We start from the raw sequence: 21,111 nt of genomic DNA, 5'->3' as shown, positions 1-21,111 counted from the left end.
CGTGCTGGCACGCGAAGGCGGCCCGCCTGCAGGGTCCAAAGCTTGCGCCCCAGCACCAGCGTCTGCTCGAGCCTTCGTCGTTCCACTTCTCGGCGTCAACGCTTTTCGCAGCACAATAGACCTTCTGGCCTGCTCGTCAGTGGTGGTCATCTGAGCAAAGCCCGAGGGAAGGTCTCTCGAAGCGCAGCTCGGTGAGTAGGAGGCTCTTGCTGCTCCAGATCCTCTGCGCGGGAAAACGAGGATCGTGGCCCGTGCACCAAGATCGGCGCGGCGCAGCCAGAGCGAGCGGCTGCCTTCTTTCTCTCTTTCTCTCTGTCGCAGATTTGCGGCTCTGAGCTGCGGCTGTGGGACCTTCGCAACATTTGAGGTCTACTCCGAAGAAGACATCGCGACTCATCGCGAGTCGCCGACGGAGCGCCGCAGAGGCGACAGCGGCAACTGGTGAGGCCCTTCCGCCCTCAAGGGCTGCGCCGCACTTTGCTGCGGCAACAAGAAAGGGCGCAGACGGCGACGGCGATCTCTCACCCGACGCCGACGGAGTCGTGATGAAGAAGCTCTCACAAAAAAATACTCCGAGGTTCGAAGGGCAAGGGCCACACGGCCGACTCGAGCATGGAGGTGCGGGCGCGAGAGAGAGGCAGAAAGAAGCTCACCCGCATCGGGCGCGCGAGACGAGACCGGCAAACGCGCATGCGGGCGGCGTGCTGGCAGAGGCTCAGGCCAGCCCTGAGCCGTCAGGCACGCGCCGTGCGAAGGAGGCCGGCCGGGCCCGTTGCTTTTGGCGCGGGCCGCACCCTAGCCTCCTCTCTCTCACCCCCCCATTCTCGACGCTGACTCGGCCTCTCTGGTGGACTCTGCCTCTGCGTTCTGTGCTCTCCTTCTCGACCCGCACCTTCTCTCCTTTCTCCTCGCTTGGCATCGCGCCTCGTCCTTCCTCTGTCCGTCCGCCAGGCTTGGCCCTCCACATTCCGGCGCCGCAAAGGAAGCCTTGCGCGCCCGCCTGCGCGCGCTTCCTCTTGCCCTCTCGCAGCTGCCGCATCTCTTTTCTTCCTCTCACACACCATGTCGTCGCCTCTCGCCGCCTTTCTCCAAGCACCCAGCGCAGCGACGCTCTCCGCGCTGCCGCTGGCGCCGCCGCCGCCCGGCTCGGCGGCCGACGCAGCGCCGGCCACGCTACGCGCTGCGCCCGCGGCGCTGCTGGCGTTTGCTCAGGCGCACCCGCTGCTGGCGCCAAGGGCGCTGCAGGCGCTCAAGATCGTGGGCACGGCAGAAAGCGTGAGGAGTGTCATGGGCAGCGAGGAGGTGAGTCCGTGCGGAGAGCCAGGGATGTGGGGCGTCAGAGGCACGGGACAGAGGGGAGCCGCTGGCCTGCGGCATCTCTGCTGCGTCTGCGGCCTGCGCTCGTACGTTCGCCGCTCGTGCTCACCCGCTGCCGCTCCAGATCCTCTCGCAGCTGCTGGCATATCTTCCGCAGGCACCAGCCGGACCTGCGTCCGGCAGTGCAGGCGCGAGCGGCAGCAGCAGCAGCACAAGCTACTCCGGCGCCGTGTCCACCGCCTTCGGGCGAGCATTCACCAAGCGGCCCGGCTCGTCGCGCGCAGGGAGCAGCAGCGGCGGCATGCGCTCCTCGTCGCCGCCCACTACGCCGCTGGAGCAGCACGTTGACGAGTGGGCCGCGGGCGATGCGGCACTGCGCGTGCTCAACAACGCCCTGTTCCTGCACGAGCCAGCACGCGTGACGTTCGCAGATGTGGGCGGGGCGGCCAGGGTGACGGAGATGCTGCGCGTGAGTGGCACGAGTGTACGCATTGTGAGCGCAGAGGCTGACAGCCCATGACTTGCAGAACACGAGCAGCACGCCGCCCGAGATTCTCTTCCTGGGCGCTCGCCTGCTCTTCTTCTGCACGCTCTTCGAGGCGCCCTTCAACCGCGTCGGCGTCGAGGAGCATGGTCTCGTCGGCGTGCTCGTTGCGGTGCGTCGGGCCGTCTCGGCTGCTCGGCGATCCGCACCGCTGATGCCGTCTCTCGCAGCTGCTCAACCACGTCATCAACACGCACGCCGCGGCGCCTGCACGCGAGATGGGCCAGCTGCTGAACCTTGCGGGCGAGGCGCTCAAGACGGCATTCAACCTCGGCCTCTACTACCCACGCCTCGTGCACTCCGAGGTACGGGCGCGCGACGAGAAGGCCGTGGTGGGCGAGGGCTGGGATCGGGCATTGGAGACGTGAGTGGCCAGCGCGACAGCGGTACTCGATCACGAGATGCTGATGTGGACGCATTCGTCAGCCTCATTGAGCCAACTGTGCGACTGCTCGTTGCTGTGCCGCTGCCACCTGGCGCCCATCTGGGTGTGCCGCACAGCAACGCCATCGCCGTGCTGCTCAACTGTCCCATCTCGCCCTACCGTTCCTGGTGGTTCACCGCGCCGCGGCCCCCAGACGAGAAACCTTCGGCAGCGCGACGCATCGCCACTGCCGTCTTCTCGCGCAACAACAGCAACGCCAACGCCACCTCTTCGCCCGTGCCTTCGTCACCCAGCTCTTCCTCCTCTTCCGTTCCCCTCGCCGGCAACGCTGCATTCGAGGCACCGCTACTGACGGCGCTGCTAGGCCTCCTCGACGGCGCGCTGGCACGCTTCTTCCCGCGCATGTCCAATGCCGTGGCTGCAGAGGACGACGAGGGAGCCGCGCGTCGTCTGGCGCAGTCGGAAGGCTCAGATGTAGAAGACACGCTGCAGCCGCTTGTGCTGCTGCTGCGCAAGATTGCCGTCGAGGACGCAGATGCTCGCGCTGCGCTGCGCGCTCGCATTCTGCCGCACGACATGTGAGTGGTGCTCTTGCATGATGCGACAAGCGCGAGGGGCGTCAGCTGAGCTTCTCGCATCCTGCCAGCGACCGCACGGTGCCGCTGAACAAGCGCGAAGACCTCACGGGTCGGCTCATCCGGCGCATGGCCTCGGTCTTACTGCCGCGCCTCGGACGCGTCTGCGGCGAGCTGTTGCTGGCGATCTGCGACTCTGATCGTGAGCGCTCATGCAGCAGCACTTATGCGGGGACCGCTCTGCTGACAGCTGTCGCATCCAGCCAAGACAATGTCGAGCGAGATCGGCTACGGGCCCTGCGCGGGTTTCCTGATGCAGGCCAACCTGGCACATGCGCTGCCCACGTCCGCCGCGCCCCGCACGGCTGCAGCAGGAAGCGGCGAGACACGCGCCGTCAACCCCATCACGGGCCAGCTGGAGCCCAGCGCTGCAGACTTGGCCGCCGAAGCCAAGGCACTGGCCGCGATGAGCGAGGAGCAGAAGGAACAAGAGGCCGAACGGCTCTTCACGCTCTTCGACCGCCTCAACAAGACGGGCGTCGTCAACGTCAAGAATCCGGTGCGCGAGGCGCGCGAGAGTGGCAGGTTTGTGGAGATCGACGAGAGAGAGGAGGAGCGGAGAAGGAAGGAGGAGGACGAGGAGGAGAAGAGATTGGAGGAAGAGGTGGAGAGAGAGATGGGACAGTATCGAGCTCGGAAGGGACGAGGCTGAGGCGGCAGAGGAAGCATGTGATACCCCCGCAAGCCGCGGCTTCTCATTATCCATCTGATGCGATGTTGAGACTCCCGTGGTGCTCCTGGCCTGCAGCATCTGACCGCCGCACGGCCTCACGACCAACATGGGCATGCCGGCGGTCTTTGCGCGCTGAACGCGGAGCGTATGAGATCCCTGCTTGCCCCGCTTCGCAAGCTGTGCTGCTCTTGCTGCAGCAGCAGAACACACAGCAGCGCCAGCTGTGCCAACGGCTGCTCGGCTGCGCGACGGCAAGGGCGGGAACCGCAGAGCTCTGAGTGGCGTGCGACGCCCTGTAGCAGGTCCGCCAGATCGCGGGCCGAAGCAAGCTCGCACAGGAGGCAAGCGCAGGAAGCAGCGCCCGCATTTGCTAGCGTGCTCCTGCGATGCGTCACTCATGCGAGAGAACAGATATGACCTGGCATTGACGAAGGAAGAAGCACAAACGAATCTCTATGTCTAGAATGCACCGCCGCTCTGTGAGGAGATGGGCTGCGTCAGCGAGCCTGCAGAAGCTGAAGCGGCGAGAGCGAGAGGCAAGCTGGGAACTCGAGCAGCAGGGTGAAGCGCCGCATTCGTGAGTTGTGCGCTAGTCTCGAGGTCCCGGGACGTTCGCTGGCGCAAGGGCGATGCGCAGCCCATACGCATGACGCCTCTAGGGTGCTGAGGCTTCTGAACCCTCCAGTGCCCAGACCACCGACCCTTCAGCATCAGCGCCTGCTGACAGCTGGCGGCCCGCTGCAGAGGCCACAGCCGGGAATGACCAGGGCGTCTACAGCTGCCTGCAGCTCGCCTGTGCCGCCTTGCGAAGCACGCCTTCTGCCCTTGCGCTTCGCTTTGGCCCACTCTGCATGTCCGTTCTCTCACGCCGCACTCACCATGACAGCGTCCATCTCCTTCTCCTCCCACCGCAGGCTGGGTGTGTTCCAGAAGCGCTCGGGCAGGTCGAACACATCCTCCACCGCGTTGCTGGCTGCCGCCGCGCCGCCCGTGCCGCCGACCTGGCCGCCCTTGGCGAGCGCCTCGACGGGCTGCAGGGCCGCCTTGTCAAAGTGCGGCCCGCTGGCGAGCTTTTCTTGGAACGAGGAGAAGGCGTCGCGGATGTCGGAGGGCGCGGCAGGATGCGGGTGCGGCGAGTGCGCTGTAGACAAAGGTGAGCATTGGCTGACTCGCTGAGTCGTAGGAGCACAGGCCACACGCACGCGAAGGCTCGGCACGCCGGTCGGGGAAGTGGATGAGCGGCTTGTGCGCGTGGGCGAGGAGGACGCGCGAGGGAGAGGCGAAGCGGGTGAAGGTCGGCAGCATGGCGGCGGATGCAAGGTGGTGGCTGGAGGGGAAGGTGCAGCACAGCGAGTGGAGAAGGGACGCCCAATGCTGCGCCGCCCCAGGAACCGGAGGCATCCGGGGCTAAGCTCGAGCGCCGCCTCCGCCGCCGCGCCTCACGTGCGCGTCGCCGCCGCTCCCACGGTCCTCGGCCGCAAAAGCGTCAGCGCAGCGCGCAGCGGCCAGCGCGGCTGTCCTGCGCTGCGCCTCCATTCCGACGACGACGACGACGACCCTTTCTCCCCCTCACCCGTCCCTCCCAATCATGGCCGCACCCACCGCCTCCGGCAGTGCCGCCGCGCCGTCGCAGCTCACGGGCGCCCTGACGCCCGACTCGTCGGCCTACGTGCACGAGGAGCACTCCGCCTTCGCCATTGCCTCGTCGGCGCAGCCCAGCGCGTCGCAGTTCGGCTTCTTTGCGCCCATCCTCGCGCCGCTGGCGCGCAGCGCGCAGCGCTGGAGCGATGCGCGCTCGGCGCTCGCGCTGCCAAGTCCCGGCACGGCAGAGGCGCTGCAGCGCGAAGTCAAGAGTGCGTCCCGTGGCGTGGTGGAGCCGCAGCTGCGGCTGTGCAGAAGCCACAGGTCCTGTGGCCGCAGCTGCTGCGGCTGCGACGATCCTGGCCGCATAGGTTGACCACTCGTTATCAGGCACGCTGCTCACCAACTTCATCTTCGACGGCGCACGCGCCGACCTCACAAAGGCGCTCTCCATGGCGCCCATCTTCCAGGTCACGCACGCCTTCAGCATGGGCGCCCAGCAGGCGCCGCCGAGCTACAACTTTGGCGCCGTGTATGGCTCGGAGGGCGTGAGTGGCGGCAGCAGGTCAAGCTCAATTGTGGGGTGGAGCTGCAGCAGAGGAGGTGGCATCGCGAGCCGCAGAAGCTGTGCAGCGGGGGCTTGGACAGCACAGTCTCGGGCAGGCGCAGTGCGGGCTGCAGCGGCTGAGCTCCAGAGCGACTCGGGCTGCAGCAGTGCGGGCCGCAGTGACTGTACAGCAGCAGCTCGTCTGGCAGCAGCGCCAGCCTCAGCGTAGCCCGCGACAAGCCTGCCTCGCCATCTGGTGACGCCTCTCTCTCCCTGTGCGTGTGGCGCATGGGCTGACCTTTCTCGCCGCAGTACTTCCTGCAGGGCGGTCTCGACGACTCGGGCTCGGTGACGGTGCGGTGCAACCGCGGCTGGGCGCCGGGGCATATCTCGAAATTCCAGGGGCAGATGACGTCGGTGCCGGGGCAGTCGTTTGCGCAGCTGGAGCACGACTACCAAGGCACGGATCACTCTCTGAACCTCAAGGCGCTGAACCCCAGCCCGACGGATGGCTCGGGCATCTACATTGCCAACTACCTGCAGTCGCTCACGCGCAACTTTGCCGTCGGCGTCGAGGCCATCTACCAGCGGCCCGACGGCGCGGCGCAGGAGGCGGCGCTGGGCTACATGGCCAAGTGGACGAGCGATGCGCGCGACGCCATCGCCACGATGCAGCTGCAGGGCCAGGGCGTGGCGCAGCTCACCTACTGGCAGAAGCTGGCCGACAACGTGTCGACGGCCGCAGACCTGCAGGTCATCACGGCCGGCGGCAGGAGAGACGCGCAGGCGACGCTGGGTGCCAAGTGGGACTTCCGCATGGCCACGTGAGTGTGGGCAGTGGGCGCTGTGCGTGGAGAGGGCCAGCACGCTGACTCGTCCCTTGGATGGCCCCGCAGCTACCGCGCGCAGGTCGACAGCACGGGCAAGATCTCGTCGCTGCTCGAGACGCGCCTGGCGCCGACGCTGGCCCTCACCTTTGGCGGCGAGATCGACCACTTCGTGAGTGGCCTGTGATGAAGAGGCCCCTGTCGCAGCATCGCTGACCACGCCTTTTCTCTCCGCTGCAGAAATCGGCGGCCAAGTTTGGCGTGGGCATCTCGCTCGAGTCGGCCGGCGGCGACCTGGCCTCGCTGGACCCCAACGCGCCGCAGCCGACGCCGCCGAGCGTGCCGATGTGAGGCAGCTGGACAGAAGACAGAGACGGGCAGGGCGACAAGGCGAGCAAGCATGCTTGCAGGGGATGCAGGACCAGGGCATCGATTCTAGACTTCACCACTCCACTCCTGCGTCGCTGCTCGCGCGATGCGCAGCAGCTCGCAACTCCACTCCCATCGATCACCACCCCCCTCTCACTCGCTGGCTGCGGCGGTACCCGACGAGCTTCTCGCTGCGCTTCACGGCCACAAAATACGAACTGGCATGCCACTGGCGTCTGATGAGCAGGAGACGAGCTTGGCAGAATGTAGGCGGCGCCGGCCTGCGGCTAGGGTGCAAGCACAGAGAAGCAGTCCTCGCCGCGCGCGCGGCGGGCGGCGTCTTGCCCCGCACCACGCGCACGGCGGGTCGCGCTGCCTCCTTCCTCCACACCTCTAACACCCCGCACCGCACCCGCGCCTCTCGCCCCTGCGCCCGCCACACCTGCTGCCCCAGCAGGCCCCGCGCAGCTCGCCATGGCGCCGCTCTCGCAGCGGCTGCGCGCCGTGGCGGCGACCTTCTACCGCGGCGGTGCGTCTGCCGCGCGCCCCCGGCCGTGCGCGGTGTCGTCCTTGCCGCCTTCGCTCACGCCTCTCTCGCCGCTGCATCGCTGCTCGCTGCGCCAGGCACCAGCCGAGGCTTGATCTTCTCGCCCGCCTCCTTGGCGCGCTTCGATGCGCCGACGCGCGACCGCATCATCTGCACTGCCAGTGCGTCTCCCTTGCTGCCATCGTCCGACGCTTGCTGCTAACGTCACGCTTCAGTGGGTCAGTCCTCGCCCGCTCGCATCTCCTCGCACAGCACCCTGATGCGCGCACCACGCACACACAGGCAGTCCAGATGCCGACCTGCGCCAGATCAGCGGGCTGGGCGGCGGCGCCTCGTCGCTCTCAAAGTGCGCCGTCGTCTCGGCGCCGTCGGACGACTGGCAGCGCCTGGCACGCATTGCCGGGCATCCCTTCCCAGGCGTGAGCTGGGCGGAGAACTTTGAGCGCGCGAGTGATTCGAAGACCGGCTGGGGTGAGTCTCTCTGTCGCGTCAGACAGGTGCGGGAGCAGCAAGACTGACGCAGCTCACCCTTACTCAGACTGCGTCTTTCGCTTCGGCCAAGTGCCCATCAACGGCACGACGATCGACTGGGGCTCCACGTGCGGCAATCTGGTTGCCGCTGTGGCCGACTATCACCTGAGCAGTGCTGCAGGTGCCTCGCAGGCCATGAAGCGCCTGGGCCGTCCTGCGCATGGCAGTGACGAAGCCGAGCAGCCTCGCAGCATGCCGCTGCGCATCCTCGCGCACGACTCGGGCGCCGTCGTCACGGCACGCATGGATGTGTACTGGCACGCCGACATGCAGCGATGGGCGCCTGCCACTGCAGGAGACGCGGCGATTGCGGGAGTGCCAGGCACGGGCGCGGGAGTGGTCATCGAGAGTCCAGTCAGCGACGTGCTGCCAACGGGCAGGCCCGTCGATACCATCAACGTCGACGGCCTGGGGTCGATAGTGAGTGCCTCACTTGCCTCTGCGCCGCTATCTCGGCTGAGCCAGCCTTCACGCTCAGGACGTCAGCGTGGTCGACACGGGCCTGCCAACGATTTTCGTCGCGGCCTCCTCCCTCGCCCTGCCCGATGCGCTGCTCCTCGCACATCCCTCTGTGCTCGAAGGCGATGCAGCGCAGATGGCCAAGCTGGAGGCGGTGCGGTGCGCTGCAGCGCAATTGACGCCGGAGTTGACAAGACGCTTGTCGCCGCCCGCACCAAAGGTGTGCGTCGTGGCGCCTCGCGCGGCGTACAGCACAACGGGCAGCGAGGCGCTGCGGGCCGAGACCATGGACTGCCTGCTGCGTGCGCTCTCCAACGGCGTGAGTGTTCTGATGCTCTGTCGCAGCGACCTGCTGGTGTTGCTGACAAAAGCTGGTCAAACAGCAAGTGCACCGCACAGTCCCCGCCACGACGCTGTCGGCCGCCGCGGCCGCACATGCCTATCGCGACTCGGTCGTCTCTCGCGTCGTTGCGCAAGGCGGAAGCGAGCCGTGTGCCGCCTCGCGTGCAGCGACCGAGATGGCCTCTGCGGGCGAGGCACCGGGCAAAGTGTGCAGTCTGACAGTCGGGCAGCCCGCGGGTCTCTCGAGCGCCTCAGTGCTGCTGAGTCCAACAGCAGGACCGGGCGGCGAGAGCAGTCCAGCATCCGTCCTCATGCTGCGCACCGCGAGACGAATAATGCACGGCCACGTCCTTGTGCCTCGCTCCTGCGCGCCGTTCGAGGACTGGGCAAACTTCATGCCGCCGCCGCCTGCACAGGAAGGCATCGAGACGGACGACTGGCGGCAGAGCAGTGTTGATGGCGAGGAGATCCCGAGCTTCCGGTAGAGATGTGTCTTCGCAAATGCATTGCCCCGCTGTCACCCTGAAGTCTTCGACACGCTGATATCACATGAACGAGTCGTCGCTCTCCTCGCCGTCTGACTCGTCGTCGCCGCCTCCTGCTGCTGCTCGCTCGGCCGCCTCCTGTGCCTTGGCGCGTGCTACTCGTGCCTTCTCGGCCTGTGCAGCTGCCAGGGCTTCATCGCCATACACTGTCGCGCACGGCGTGTCAGCATCGAGGGTGGTGAGAGGAGCGAGGGCGAGAGCATGACGACGCACAAGACGAGTAGTCACGCGCACTCTTGTCGGCTTGACGCGTGCGTTGCTCCTCGAGCTTCTTGTTGCGCTGCCAGGGCCAGACGGGTTCGGTGCACAGGTCAGAGCTACGGCCTGCAACGAGCGGGCAGGGGAAGAGCGCACCTCTGCAACAGCCACCTCTCGCCGTGCCTTTGCGCGCGCCTTCTCCCGCTCGACCCGCTGGGCCTCGTGGTCTACCTGCTCCTCGCGCTTCGTCTTGTTGAGCCGATTGACAATCTTGTTGTCGCGCGCCGCGACGTAGTGTCGCTTCACCTGGCAGCAAGCGGCATCAGCGTGTCGCGTGCCACCTCTCGGGAGGCGGCAAGCGAACGCACCACGCGCTCGTTGTGGAAAGAGACGGAGCCTGTGGCCATGTCGCCCGTCTTCTTGACGTTGGACCACGGTGTGTAGATGATGGTGATGTTGTCCTTCTTGTTGCCTGATCGCCGCACCAATGTGAGCAAAAGCTAGACAGCGCGACGTTGCCACGCACCCTCAATGCTGTTTGCCTTGACGAGCTGCGAGGCATCGTCCAGCAGCGTCGTGGGCAGTGCATCCCAGGTCTGCGAGGGTGTGAGACGGAGATAGACGTGGGCGGATGAGAGCTGCGCCGGCACAGGTCAGCCCTGAGCTGCAAGGCGGCTGGCAGAGTGCCGCACCTTGTCGACGTGGAACCAGACGTCCTGTCTTGACATCGTCAGCGGATAGCACAGGAGATGCACGCGGGGCCACGCACAAGCTCGTCGCCATAGCGCAGCAGCTCCTCATCTGACGCGGCAGTCAGCACTGCTTTGCACTGCACGCTAGAGGCGCTGCTACGCACTCTCCACCTTGTCGCGCCCCATGTACAGCTGCTGCGCTGGATCCACCGCTGAGAGAGGCACGATTCAGCAGCGATGCCTGCGCGCCCGCTGCAAGCCGCGCACCCGTGGAGGTGAAGAAGAGCACCATGCTGGTCCGCCTGCACGTTCACCAGATTCTGCACGCCTCTTGCCGTCGTTGTCAGAGGCAGCCGAGGCGGCAATGGCTCTCGTCGTCATCGGCGAGGCACAGCGAGCGGGCACCCAGAGCGCGGCACATGCTCGGCTAGAGCGTGGGAGCAGCCGGGCCTCCACTCCCCTGGCGCGCCTCGTTCGTGGCCAAGCCTCGTTTCGCTTTCCAGCCACGGCCGGCCACGTCTCAAGCTGACTTGCGCTCGCACTCGAAGTGAGGCCGACGTTGCCCTTCGCCGCTGGCAAGATCTGCCTCGCACGGTGCGGGATGCTCTGCCGCGCCCGCGCCAAGGCCAACGTCCCGGCGCGCTCTCTGGGGCCGGGCTGCGTGCGCGCCTTGGCCAACGGCTCGCACGGGGCTTACGCGCATGCCACGCCGCGCGCGCCGGCCGTGGCCGAGCTGAGCTTTGGGCAGCGCCTCGAGGCTTCCTCAGGAGCACCCAGGCAGCACGACGGCCGGCAACTTTGACGCCGCACAGCTGCACACGCCGCACTCTCGGTGCCGCCGCCGGTGCCGCACGCACACGACGGCGCGCTCAAGGCAACGGAGCGGCTCGCGCCGCACTCCGCCGCGTCCGTCCGCTGCGCCGGGCCGCGGCAAGGCATCGCTTGGCCTCTCGCTGCCTCTGCTGCTGCTGCTGCTGCTGCTGAAGCCTCGTCAAGGCAGCCCACATGCTCACAAGATGCGAGCACCGCCACGCACACCCGTCGACTCGCATGCCTGCAGCGCAGCGCGGCGGAGCCTGAGACACACTCGCGAGAGCAACACGACGTTGCGACCACACGACCGAGAGCAGACATCAGCATCCCTTGCGCACCTCGCTCGCCCGTCTCCTTCTCTCCTTCTCTCCACTACCACCTGTATCCTGCGTGTCCCTCGCTCCTGCTCCGTGCTCTCGCTCCCTGTCGTGGCCTATATTACTCCTCCCTGCCCCACCTAATCTCCAGCTCGACTCAGCCCTTCGACGACAAGACTTCGCTTCCGCCTTCTTGCGGCCCAAACTCCACCCAATATGGACGGCCAGTCCTCGTTCGACGCCTCACTCGCCGGTCCGAGCGACGCTGCTCTGCGGCGCTCCTCGGCATCGCTGATCAAGAGCAGCGACAGCACGGCGGGCATTGCGCTGCTGCCGCGCTCCCTCTTCCTGCCGCGCGCTTCCTCGCTGCAACGACGAAACGCAAGCACGCACATGCTGCTCTCGCTCGACCGCATCGTGCCCGAGATGCAGGCGCTCGATGAGCGGGCAGAGGAGGGCCAGTTCGACGACGCAGAGGTGGAGCCGGCGTTCGAGACAGTGGCCATGCCTGCCGGTGTGTAGTTCTGCTTCCTTGTTGCGTGACACTGTACTGACGCCCAGCACAGCTCCTCACCCTTCTTCGTACGCACCGCCCAGCCTCACATCGCGCTCAGCCACGCACGAGGCCGACGGCGACAGTCTGGCTGCAAACCTGCATCACGCCTCCGTGGCGCTCGAGGAGCTGCGCAGCAGCGTGGTGGAGCGGCCTCGCCGGCGTTCCTTTGCCATCGGAGCGAGCCGGGCGCCAAGCACCATGCCGCTCCGTGCATTGCGTCGCTTCAGCCAGCTGCCGCAAGATGCCGGCGCCTCGCCGTCGGTAGACGAAGACCTCAGCTTTGCTCGCTGGAAAGCGGCCTTTCACGCACGTCGCCTTGCCGAACAGATGGTTGCCGAGGCTCAGCCAGTCGCGTCGCCCATCGTCGAGGACAACGTCTCGAGCTTCGCCTCGCCCGTCGAGCTCATCGCGATCCGCGACACGTCGCTGCAGGTCACCGACGACTCCGACGTGCTCAGTCCCATCTTGCCGAGCGCTCGCAGCGTCGTGCTCGACATGGACGCCGCTGCTTCGCCCGCCACGTCGCTGTCCGACGCAGCGTCAGGCAGGATGATGATCAAGCGTGTGCTCGTCTCGCACCTGCGTCTGCCGCTATCGAACAGCCCCAGAGTGCGCGGCCGCAGCGCCACGCCATCCTCGCTCCCTTTCCTTGCCGAGAGCGCCTCGCATGATCCGACGCCGGAGTCTAGGACGCTCAGTGCAAGCCTCGCACAACGCGCCATCGATGCGCCGCTGTCCTCGGAAACCGAGGACATGGCCGGTCTCGGACTCGGCATCTTTGTCGAGGAGGCACAAGCGCCTCTACAGCCTGCCGAGGAGTGGTTCGATGCGCGCGAGATCATCGACGACGACAACAGCAGCAGCGTCCAGCTGCAGGGGGGGCGCACCAAGCCCGTCGAGGCTCGGCCGCCGGCATTCCAGCCGCACAGGGTCGACGCGCTGCACCAGTCCGGCCACATGGCCAAAGTTGTCGTGCCGTCCAAGGGCGACGCCTCTCCCTCGCTGCACCGTCGCGCCCTTCTCGGTGCCAGCGGCATCTCTTCGCCCGTGCTCGGCGCCAAGGCAACTGGCTTTGTGCTTGCGCCGCGACACTGGAACGTCACGGGCACTGCTGCCAACAACAACAAGCACGCTGCAGGCGCCAAGGACGACAAGAAGAAGGCCAGCTCCTCCAACCCGTGCCCTCCCACGCCCACCGCTGCGCGCTCGGGCGTCGACGCCAATGCGCACGCCAACTCGACTTGGAGCTCGCCCCAGGCGACTGCCTCGCCTGCGTTTGCCAACAGCACGAACAGCACGCCTGCGCTGGCGCAGACACCGACAATGGCCAGCCTGCCTGCCTCGCCGCTCATCGTACAGGCTGCGGCGACGGGCGCGCCGGAGCAGGCTCAACAGCAAGACGCACCGCCGCCGACCGCGGCTCCTCAGCAAGCACAGGGCGCCGCGGGTCACCTCACCACGGCCACCATGGTCGCTGCCAGCGCCGCTGGCGCATTGCTTCTCGTGCTTGCGTGCATCTGGGCGTTCCTGGCGCGTAAGCGGCGCAACAAGCGCCGGCGCCATCTGTCAGGCGTCATGCGCCGCTTCGACGCCAAGCACGGCGGCGGCGGCATGAACGACTCGGGCTCCAGTCTCGACGTCGTCAAGCCGGCCGCATACGACCGCGAGCCCAAGGGCGGCTGGTCGGAGAAGGCCATGCTGGCGTCGAGCAGCTCGGGCATCGACAGCGCCGCCTACTTCAGCGCCAACAAGCCGCCGACGAGCTGCTCGGAGGAGCTCACCGTCATCACGCCCTGGATGCTCGGCGAGGACGGCAAGCCCGTCGGCTCGCGCATCTCGACGGACCTGGCGCGCTCCGGCCTTGTATGCGCCAGCCCCAGCAAGGACGCCACGTTCAGCTGGCAGCACCCCACGCTCTCGCTGCCGCCGGCCGCCGCACGGGCGCTCGTCACGAGCCACTATGTCAAGAAGCGCACCACGCTGCCGGCCAAGGCAGCCGCAGCTGCTGCGGCCAATGGCAACGGACTCTCGACTGCAAGCTCTCCGAATCTGAGCTCGGCCGGCAGCTCGCCGACCTTCCCCGCTCCCGTGGCGCAGGACACGCCGGCGCACACTGCACCGAGCTCGGTCGCGGGCGCCGACGACACGCTGGCGTACGCGTCGTCAGCCTACATCGACCCTGGCCTCCCGTCTGCCGCCTCGGCTCCGGCAGTCGCTAGCCTGCGCAGTGGGCCAGTGGCGTACGCTGCGCCCGAGTCTGTCTCGGCCAGCTCGAACAGCACCGACAACCGCGCGCCGTGGCTGTCCAACTTCCTGCGCGGTCTGCGCCAGACGACGTCGACGCCGCCGCGCGACCGTGCCAGCATGGTCATCAGCCCGCCGCACAGTCTGCCGAGCGTCTCGTCGGCCTCGATGGCCGGACAGGCCACACCGCCGGCGAGCTACACGAGCGGCAGCGACTCTGGCATCGTGCACTTTGTCACTGAGCGCGCGAGCGGGCCCGTCACCTCCTCGGCGTCAGTCTTTGGCGGCTCAGAGGCGCGGCACATCGTCTCGAGCTCGACTGGCAAGGGCCGTGCCCGCTCGTCGACACTGACGCAGCCTGGGCGCATCTCGCTCGCTGCCCTGCCTGCGCCCGCCAAGTCGTCCAGCATCGAGCTGCCGCGCGCGGCAAAGTCGTCTGCGCCGCTCGTCATCGTCTCGCGCCCGTCCGAGATTCTCTCCGGCGGCACGCGACGCCTCTCCAACTGGCGCACCTCGCTGTCGACGTGCCGCGAGGACAGCCGAGACAGCCTGGCGCAGGCCGCCGCTGCTCCAGCTGCCGAGCGCCCCGGCAACATGCGCCAGGGCACCTTTGGGCCCTCGTGGGCCGCGCTGCAGCCGCGCAGCGACTTTGACTCGAGCGAGGACGAGATGCGGCAGGGCTACGAGGCCGGCGAGGAGACGGACGGCGAGCTGCCCTCGACGCTCTTCTCCGTGCGCTACCTCACCCAGCGCCCGCCCAGCGTGCCGAGCTCCGCCGCGACGGCCACGACATCGTCGGGCCCCAGCATGCCTCCGACGCCCACGAAGCCCTCGCTGAGCTCGAGCAGCTCGCCGAACGGCGTGCACAAGCGTGCGCCTCGCCTGCCGCCCATGCCGCTCATCACGCTCACGCTCGACGACGGCCTCGTGCAGCGGCCCCTCTCGCTCACCTCCGACTCGTCTGACGACGAGCCGGCGCCGATCACGCCGACGTCGGCCACGCGGCCGCCCTCCGCCGTGTCGCAGACGCGCCTGGCGCTGCAGTCTGTCGACACGATGGACGAGCTCAGCGACCTGGCGTACAAGACGGCGCCGTCCGACGGCCGCCTCAGCCGCGCCTCGCTGCGTCACTCGCGCGAGCTGCTGCCCGACGACGACGGCTATGGTAGCGATTCGGCGGAAGGCTGCCTCGAGGCCGACGACTTCCCGACGCTCCCGGCGTGGACGCCGATGACGACTGGCCGGCGGCCGTCGTACTAGACCCTTTCCTCTTGCGCTGCCTCGCGCACGCACACACACTCTCTTCGCTCCGCTCCGCCTCCTGTAGCCTCGCAGCCCGCGCCCCTCTGTATTTCTGCTCTCGCTCCCTCTCTCTCACTGCGCGCGGCGCATGTATCGGATGTGTCAAGACCATCGTTGCGTGCGAGGCGTGCGGCGTGTGTTGACGGGGTGTGCGGACAGGTTGCGCTCACGAGTCAGGCGGTACGGGACGGGCGGGACGGGAGTAGCACGGACGTGGCGGCGACGTGGCTCGCTCCGGGGACGGATCAGAAGCGGCGCGACGAGAACGGCTGGCCGCGGTCGGGCAGGTTCGGGTTGGTGAGGCGCTCGAGGTTGTGCGCCTTGGGGCCGGGCATCAGGCGCGCCATGCGCTCGGCCAGGTCCGCCATCTCGGCGCGCAGCTCTGCCTCGGTCGCGGCCTTGCTAGACGCCGCAGGCACAGCAGAAGCCGCTGCGCTCGACGTGCTGCTGCTCGCAGCACCGGCGGTGGCCTTGTCCTGCGTCTCAGAAGGCGCACTCTGGCCTTCGAGCTTGCTGGTAGCCTCCGCGTGCGGCGCGCGCAGAGGACGGAAGGCGCGCGGCATGCCACGCACCGGCAGCGGACCAGCGTCCGTCTGGCGCATCATTGCCGATGAGCGCTTGCGGACTAGGGCCGGCGACGGCGACGTAGGCGGCGAGGTGAAGGCGGTGGCGTCGCTCTTCTGCGCCGAGGAGGCCGCCGACGCAGTAACCGCCGACACAGGCGAGAAGGTCGCGGCGGGCGACATGGCCGCGGGCGATGCGCTCGTGAACGACGCTGCGCCGCTCGCCCACGACTCGTACTGCTGCTTGAGATGCGCGGTGCGCGGAGGCGTCGAAGGCGCCGCCTGCTCGGTGGTGCTAGCAGCAGCGGCCGGCTGGCTTGCCGGCGAAGCGGGTGCAGCCGTGTTCTCGGCCGGCTCGGTAGTGCCGCCGGCAGGTGGCTGTGTGCTGGGCGGCGACGCAGTGCCTTCAGCGTGCGCAACGGTGCCGGAGGCGGCTGACTGCGAGTCGGCCGCCGTGCTGCCCTGCGCTGAAGCGGTGGGGCTGCTGGGCGTGTCGTCAGACGGCGACGAGGGCGCCGCCTTCGGCGCAGGGGCGCTCGGCTTCTTGCCGAACTTGGCGGCAAAGCTAGCCTGCGCCGCCTTGAAGTAGCTCGTGAAGTTTCCGGCCACGCCTGGCTTCAGAGGAACGATCGCCTCGCCGAGCTCGTGCACCGGAGTGCTGTAGTATGCCATCTGGGCTTCTGGGCTCTCGCTGGCAAAGGCAGCAGCCACGACCGCAGCGTCGCGCTCCACGTTCAGCTCGGGGTGCGCGGGGCCGGCGGCGGGCCTCGCGGCGGCGCCAGGAAACGTGAGAGCGGCCATCAGGGCGCCGTCATACTCGCCGGCCTCGATGGCAGCGAGCAGAGGATCGGGAGCGTCGCTGTCTGCATCGCCGTCTACGTCGCCCGACTTGTCCTCCGGAATGCAAACCACAATCTTAGCAGTCTGCTCCTTCTGAGGCTCGGGGAGCTTGCGCCCGGCGTCCGGAGCGGGCTCGGCCGACTTGACCTCCGTCTCGGAAAGAGCGGCAGCCTTGCGCTTAGGCTCATTGCTGCGCGGCGCCGTGCTGGTGCCGCTGCTGTCGGACTGCGTCTCGGGCGTGCGCGTCGGAGGCACAAGACCGATGACCTTGAGGAACTCCGCAGCATCGAAGTCGCCGCTGATCGCTAGCTTGTCTCCGAACTGCTTCCGTTCGCTCATCTTGGCCTTGCTCTTGGCACTTGCGCTGCTCTCGGTGCGAGCCTCCAGCTTGGGCGCGGGCGCAGGCGTCTGCAGGACATGGGCATCAGCGAGTGTCACGGCGCGCTGAGGAGTGCAACGCACCTTCGTCTTGGCAGCACCGCTGGAGGAGTGCTTGGGCGCCGGCGCGCGGCCGGTTCCGTAGTAGAGGCCGTCGCTCCCGCTGCTCTCGTTGCCCTCGTCCGAGCACGAGTCGAGGATCTCATCAGGATCGCCGAACAAATCAGGCAGGCCCCAGCCGCCCTTCATCGACGCGTTGTTGAAGCGGGCCGCCTCGGCCGGGTCCGGGAACTTGGCATGCGCACGCTGCTGGAAGTACGCAAGGCGGTCGTCCTCGCGCAGGAAGTCGAGCTCGGCGCGCATCTCCTCGACCCACAGCTTGTACTTGGCAGGCACGCCGTCCGTGTTCGAGACGAAGCGCGCGCTGAACGCGGGTATCGCTGCAGCGGCACGCTGCTTCGCGCTCGGCGCAGCCTTGCCGGCGGGCGCCTTGCCCTTCTTGAGTCTGCGGCGCGGCTTTGCGGCAGGCGCGCTCGAGGCGGCGGCTGCGTCCTTGTTGGAGCTGCCGGGCTGAGCAAGCGTGCTCAGGTCGGCCGGCGGGTTGTTCTTGAGGTGCTCGCGCATCGCGGCGTCAGAGCCCCAAGGCGAGGCGGCCAGCGCAGCGTCGACGGCGCCCTCCTCGAACACCTTTCCCGGGAACAGGTCCGGCAGGCCCATGCCCAGCTTCTGCGTGAGGAGATGGAAGCACTCGCGGGCCTGGGTGTCCGGCATGAGCGACTCAATCTTGGCGCGGTACGCCGCGTCTCGGTCCTTGGCCGGCAGACCGGCGAGGAAGCTGTGCGCTCCGGCGGCCCACGCGCTGGCTCGATCAGACTTCGGCGGGTGGTCTGCCATAGCTCCTAGAGCGAGGAGGCTGGCCACGACGTCCTTCTCGGTTGGCGTGACGCCGGACTCGCCGAGCGGACTGTCATGCTCGTATTCCTTACCGGGGTACAGCTCAGGCAGGCCGAGCTTCTGCTTGCGCGCCAGGTAGTTCATCGACTCGGCCATGCCAGGCCGCGGCTCCGACGTGAACATGAACTCGCGATACGCTGCGAGGCGGTCGCCCTCAGGCAGCTTGTCGAGCTCCTCGTGCATCGCTGTGGCCCACGTCGAGAGATCTGGCAGCGACCTCGTGGCCGACGCGGCCGAGGCGGCGGACGCGGCTGCGTCAGGCGGCTCACGCTTCTCGGCGGCCGACTTGCCGGGAGCGGCTGCGTCAGGCGCTTCATGCTTCCTCTCGGCCGCCCTGGCCGCGGCGATGGCGGCCAATATGCCGCGCGCCGCAGCCGACTTCTTGAGGTCGTCCATGTCGCTCAGGCTGGTCGGCAGACCGGGCAGGCCGTCGCCCTCAAGCAGCTTACGGCTCTCCAGCGAGATGTTGTCGTCAAGGGCATATTGCTCGATCAGAGCCTTCGTGTGCGCGGACTTCTGCTCCTTCGGCATTGCGTCCAGCTTCACCCGCGCTGCGGTGACCCAGGCCGACGCGGTCGAGGGCGCGTCCGGCTTAGTCTCGGGCTTGGCCGTGGACTTGCCCGCCGACGCAGCCGCCGGCGTCGTCTTGTTGCTCTCCTCGTCCTTCTTGGCCTCGAGCCGGCAGCGCTTGCAGCCGCAGACGGCGCCGTCGGCGATCGGCGGGCCGAGCGCGGCGAGGAGGCGCTCGTTGTACTGGCTGCGCAGCGTGGCGCTCTGCCCGATGCGGTACTTCGTCCTTCGAATGTCGTTAATTTGCGCAATTGAATGGTAATGGACCGTGGAAACGCCCGTGTCCATGCGTGTGGCGATGACGGCGGCCGTGTCATATGTGTGCGCCGTGAGCTGGAAGTGCATCTCGCCGAGCGGGCTGGCCGAGGCAAAGTCGGGCGCGTGCCACTGCAGCTCCTTGTTCTTGCGCGGCGGGATGCGCGCAGAGAGCACCGCCAGCGCGAGGCGGTCGCAGATGGTGCGCATGGCCAGGATCTCGTCGACGCACTCGACATTCGCCGCAAACGTGTCAAGAGCGCGCTGAAAGGCCGCGTCCACCGTGATCTCTACGGGAGGCTCGGCCGTCGAGTGCAGCACCCACTTGCCCTTGCTCTCGTTGAAGGCGAGCGTGCGCCAGCCGCCCAGGTCGTCAAAGGAGTCATGCGGGTCGACGACGATGATCCAGTAGTCCTTCGAGCCGGCCGGGAAGCCGGGGTCGTCGACTCTAAGCGCCTTCACGCGCGCATGGTTCAGCGGATCGGGGCCCGCCTTCTTGCCGATGCGCATCGTCTCGGCCATCTCCTGCGACATGGCCTCGAGCTCTTTGCTCTGCATGGCGTGCAGTGCGAGCACGTGCCGCGCGCAGTAAGGCTGGCCGGCCGGCGGACGATGGCCGACGGGCGCATGCAGCACGTCCTCGCCTTTGAACGTGCCGTACACGCTTTCGCCGCCCTCGAATCCACCGTAGACGGCGAGCGCCGGGTCGTCGCGTGCGACAAAGCGCTTGGCTGCGCGTGAGGGCGTCGACGAAGCGCTGCTCGCGCTAGCCTTGCCCTTGGCGGCTGCCGGACGCTGCGCCTTCTCCTCGGCCCTCTTGCGCTCGCGCTCATCGATTGCGTCGGTGATGTGCGCCTGGATGATGGCCTGCGCGCCGGCGACTGCGGGGCCGCGGCCGCCGCTGGAGATGGTCTTGATCGCGTCCTCGACGCGGCGCGAGTACGGCGTCTCGATGGTGTCCTCGACCTCGTGCTTCTCGTTGCGGCGGCGCTCCAGGATGATGGGTCCGCCGGCGCGCTCGGGCGGCCGCACGCACCAGATGCTCTCGTTGGCCAGCGGCGCACGGCTGACGCGGCCGATGGGCGACACCTCGCCGTAGTCGCGCGTGGCGTTGAGCATGGGCGGCACACACTCGGCGCACGGGCAGCCAAAGCAGACCTCGCTCAGCAGGTGGCCGTTGCGCACCGAGAGACTGTCCAGGGAGTGGTCGTTGCCGGGACCGTGCCTGTGCGGCTGGTGCGCCGACGACGGCTGCGGCGGTGCGGCGGCGGCGTCGGTGAGCGTGACGGCGCTGCCAAAGACGCTGCTGATGAGCTTCTGCGCCGCGAGCGCACGCGCCGTCTGCGCCTCGCGGCTGTAGTTGTGGTCGCCGACGGCGATGCCCTCGTTGGGCGGCGGACGCATGTCGGCGGGCAGGGGCGGCGGCGGCGCGGGCGCGGCGGCGAGGCGGGTGCGCGCCATGGCCTCGAGTGCACGGCCGGCGTCGCTGTCGGCAAACTCGCCGCACTCGAGCATGAACTGCAGCGCACGCAGCACGTCGGGGCTGTCGCTGCCCATCGGTGCCGCGGCCGACGAGCCGGCGGCGGGCGTCTTGGGCGAGGAGCCGGAGACGAGGAAGCCCTTGCGCATGGTGAGCGTGCGCGGGCGGGACGTGGTGGTGCGGACGCAGGAGTGAGTGAGAGCAGCGATTACTTATGCCTGCGCTGCCAGCAATGCACAGAGGACGAGCTGACGACACCAGAACAAGGCGCGGCCGCAGCGGCGAGCCCGAGGGAAGAGGTCGCCGCAGCAGCGGCCAGCGCAAACGCAGGCCGCCGCCGCTGTTGCTCTCTTCGAGGGTCCCACTTTGCCGCAAAGTGGGCGGCGCCACCACGTGCCGCTGCTCCTCTCTGCGCGCCCTGATGATCTCGTTGCCAGCGCATCAAGGCGTCTCAAAGCGAGCCGAGAGAGGCGAGCGCTGATATCCTCAGGTGCAGAGGCAGCGCCATCTGAGCCCAGCGTACTGCGGGCTGCGCGGCGCTGCGCTTGGGCGGCCCTGCGGTGCTGCCGTCTGCGACTACGTGCTGAGCAGATCTTGCGAGCCGGTCTTGCCTCATCGAGCGCTGAATGCGTGCGCGATGACCTTGA

General features: G+C 68.0%; 7 protein-coding genes across 7 annotated transcripts; 4 read left to right on the top strand and 3 right to left on the bottom strand.

The window, feature by feature from the left end:
• The first annotated feature begins 804 nt into the window (after positions 1 to 804).
• On the top strand, positions 805 to 4,011 carry FA09DRAFT_329034 (hypothetical protein). The gene is made up of 7 exons (XM_025742005.1): positions 805 to 1,302; positions 1,442 to 1,786; positions 1,845 to 1,973; positions 2,032 to 2,225; positions 2,288 to 2,824; positions 2,893 to 3,023; positions 3,085 to 4,011. The coding sequence occupies exons 1-7, from the start codon at positions 1,063 to 1,065 to the stop codon at positions 3,531 to 3,533; spliced, it is 2,025 nt and encodes a 674-aa protein (XP_025599360.1). The 5' UTR covers positions 805 to 1,062; the 3' UTR covers positions 3,534 to 4,011.
• FA09DRAFT_317104 (hypothetical protein) lies at positions 3,966 to 4,859 on the bottom strand (the record flags this gene model as incomplete). The annotated part of the gene is made up of 2 exons (XM_025740869.1): positions 3,966 to 4,695; positions 4,757 to 4,859. 2 exons carry the CDS (start codon positions 4,857 to 4,859, stop codon positions 4,418 to 4,420), a joined length of 381 nt encoding a protein of 126 aa, XP_025599359.1. The 3' UTR covers positions 3,966 to 4,417.
• Positions 4,860 to 5,133: 274 nt separating this feature from the next.
• On the top strand, positions 5,134 to 7,120 carry FA09DRAFT_329032 (putative TOM40-mitochondrial import receptor). Its single transcript, XM_025742004.1, has 5 exons — positions 5,134 to 5,407; positions 5,526 to 5,683; positions 5,995 to 6,506; positions 6,579 to 6,681; positions 6,750 to 7,120. Exons 1-5 carry the CDS (start codon positions 5,143 to 5,145, stop codon positions 6,858 to 6,860), a joined length of 1,149 nt encoding a protein of 382 aa, XP_025599358.1. The 5' UTR covers positions 5,134 to 5,142; the 3' UTR covers positions 6,861 to 7,120.
• Positions 7,121 to 7,352: 232 nt separating this feature from the next.
• On the top strand, positions 7,353 to 9,351 carry FA09DRAFT_359686 (hypothetical protein; the record flags this gene model as incomplete). Its single annotated transcript, XM_025745150.1, has 6 exons — positions 7,353 to 7,407; positions 7,503 to 7,586; positions 7,708 to 7,896; positions 7,964 to 8,376; positions 8,435 to 8,734; positions 8,799 to 9,351. The coding sequence occupies 6 exons, from the start codon at positions 7,353 to 7,355 to the stop codon at positions 9,240 to 9,242; spliced, it is 1,485 nt and encodes a 494-aa protein (XP_025599357.1). The 3' UTR covers positions 9,243 to 9,351.
• On the bottom strand, positions 9,232 to 10,484 carry FA09DRAFT_317098 (DUF814-domain-containing protein; the record flags this gene model as incomplete). Its single annotated transcript, XM_025740868.1, has 9 exons — positions 9,232 to 9,448; positions 9,516 to 9,582; positions 9,657 to 9,806; positions 9,869 to 9,972; positions 10,027 to 10,138; positions 10,193 to 10,216; positions 10,270 to 10,301; positions 10,357 to 10,404; positions 10,460 to 10,484. The coding sequence occupies 9 exons, from the start codon at positions 10,482 to 10,484 to the stop codon at positions 9,303 to 9,305; spliced, it is 708 nt and encodes a 235-aa protein (XP_025599356.1). The 3' UTR covers positions 9,232 to 9,302.
• An 873-nt stretch (positions 10,485 to 11,357) lies between these two features.
• On the top strand, positions 11,358 to 15,526 carry FA09DRAFT_241142 (hypothetical protein). Its single transcript, XM_025739639.1, has 2 exons — positions 11,358 to 11,836; positions 11,889 to 15,526. The coding sequence occupies exons 1-2, from the start codon at positions 11,539 to 11,541 to the stop codon at positions 15,380 to 15,382; spliced, it is 3,792 nt and encodes a 1,263-aa protein (XP_025599355.1). The 5' UTR covers positions 11,358 to 11,538; the 3' UTR covers positions 15,383 to 15,526.
• Positions 15,527 to 15,669: 143 nt separating this feature from the next.
• Positions 15,670 to 20,613, bottom strand: FA09DRAFT_337795 (hypothetical protein; the record flags this gene model as incomplete). The annotated part of the gene is made up of 2 exons (XM_025744031.1): positions 15,670 to 17,235; positions 17,290 to 20,613. The coding sequence occupies 2 exons, from the start codon at positions 20,611 to 20,613 to the stop codon at positions 15,670 to 15,672; spliced, it is 4,890 nt and encodes a 1,629-aa protein (XP_025599354.1).
• Positions 20,614 to 21,111: the final 498 nt, after the last annotated feature.

The sequence above is a fragment of the Tilletiopsis washingtonensis genome, assembly GCF_003144115.1.
Source record: "Tilletiopsis washingtonensis strain MCA 4186 unplaced genomic scaffold FA09scaffold_7, whole genome shotgun sequence".
NCBI classification, from domain to species: domain Eukaryota; kingdom Fungi; phylum Basidiomycota; class Exobasidiomycetes; order Entylomatales; genus Tilletiopsis; species Tilletiopsis washingtonensis.
This window is presented reverse-complemented; position numbering and strand designations above follow the sequence as displayed.

Excerpts from the sequence above, each read along its gene's own strand:
- FA09DRAFT_329034 (XM_025742005.1), top strand. The coding sequence starts at position 1,063 with ATGTCGTCGCCTCTCGCCGCCTTTCTCCAAGCACCCAGCGCAGCGACG. Across the intron at positions 1,303-1,441 it reads GTGTCATGGGCAGCGAGGAG|ATCCTCTCGCAGCTGCTGGC; the intron begins GTGAGTCCGTGC and ends CTGCCGCTCCAG. Across the intron at positions 2,825-2,892 it reads CGCATTCTGCCGCACGACAT|CGACCGCACGGTGCCGCTGA; the intron begins GTGAGTGGTGCT and ends GCATCCTGCCAG.
- FA09DRAFT_329032 (XM_025742004.1), top strand. The coding sequence starts at position 5,143 with ATGGCCGCACCCACCGCCTCCGGCAGTGCCGCCGCGCCGTCGCAGCTC. Across the intron at positions 6,507-6,578 it reads TGGGACTTCCGCATGGCCAC|CTACCGCGCGCAGGTCGACA; the intron begins GTGAGTGTGGGC and ends ATGGCCCCGCAG. Across the intron at positions 6,682-6,749 it reads GCGGCGAGATCGACCACTTC|AAATCGGCGGCCAAGTTTGG; the intron begins GTGAGTGGCCTG and ends TCTCCGCTGCAG.
- FA09DRAFT_241142 (XM_025739639.1), top strand. The coding sequence starts at position 11,539 with ATGGACGGCCAGTCCTCGTTCGACGCCTCACTCGCCGGTCCGAGCGAC. Across the intron at positions 11,837-11,888 it reads GACAGTGGCCATGCCTGCCG|CTCCTCACCCTTCTTCGTAC; the intron begins GTGTGTAGTTCT and ends CGCCCAGCACAG.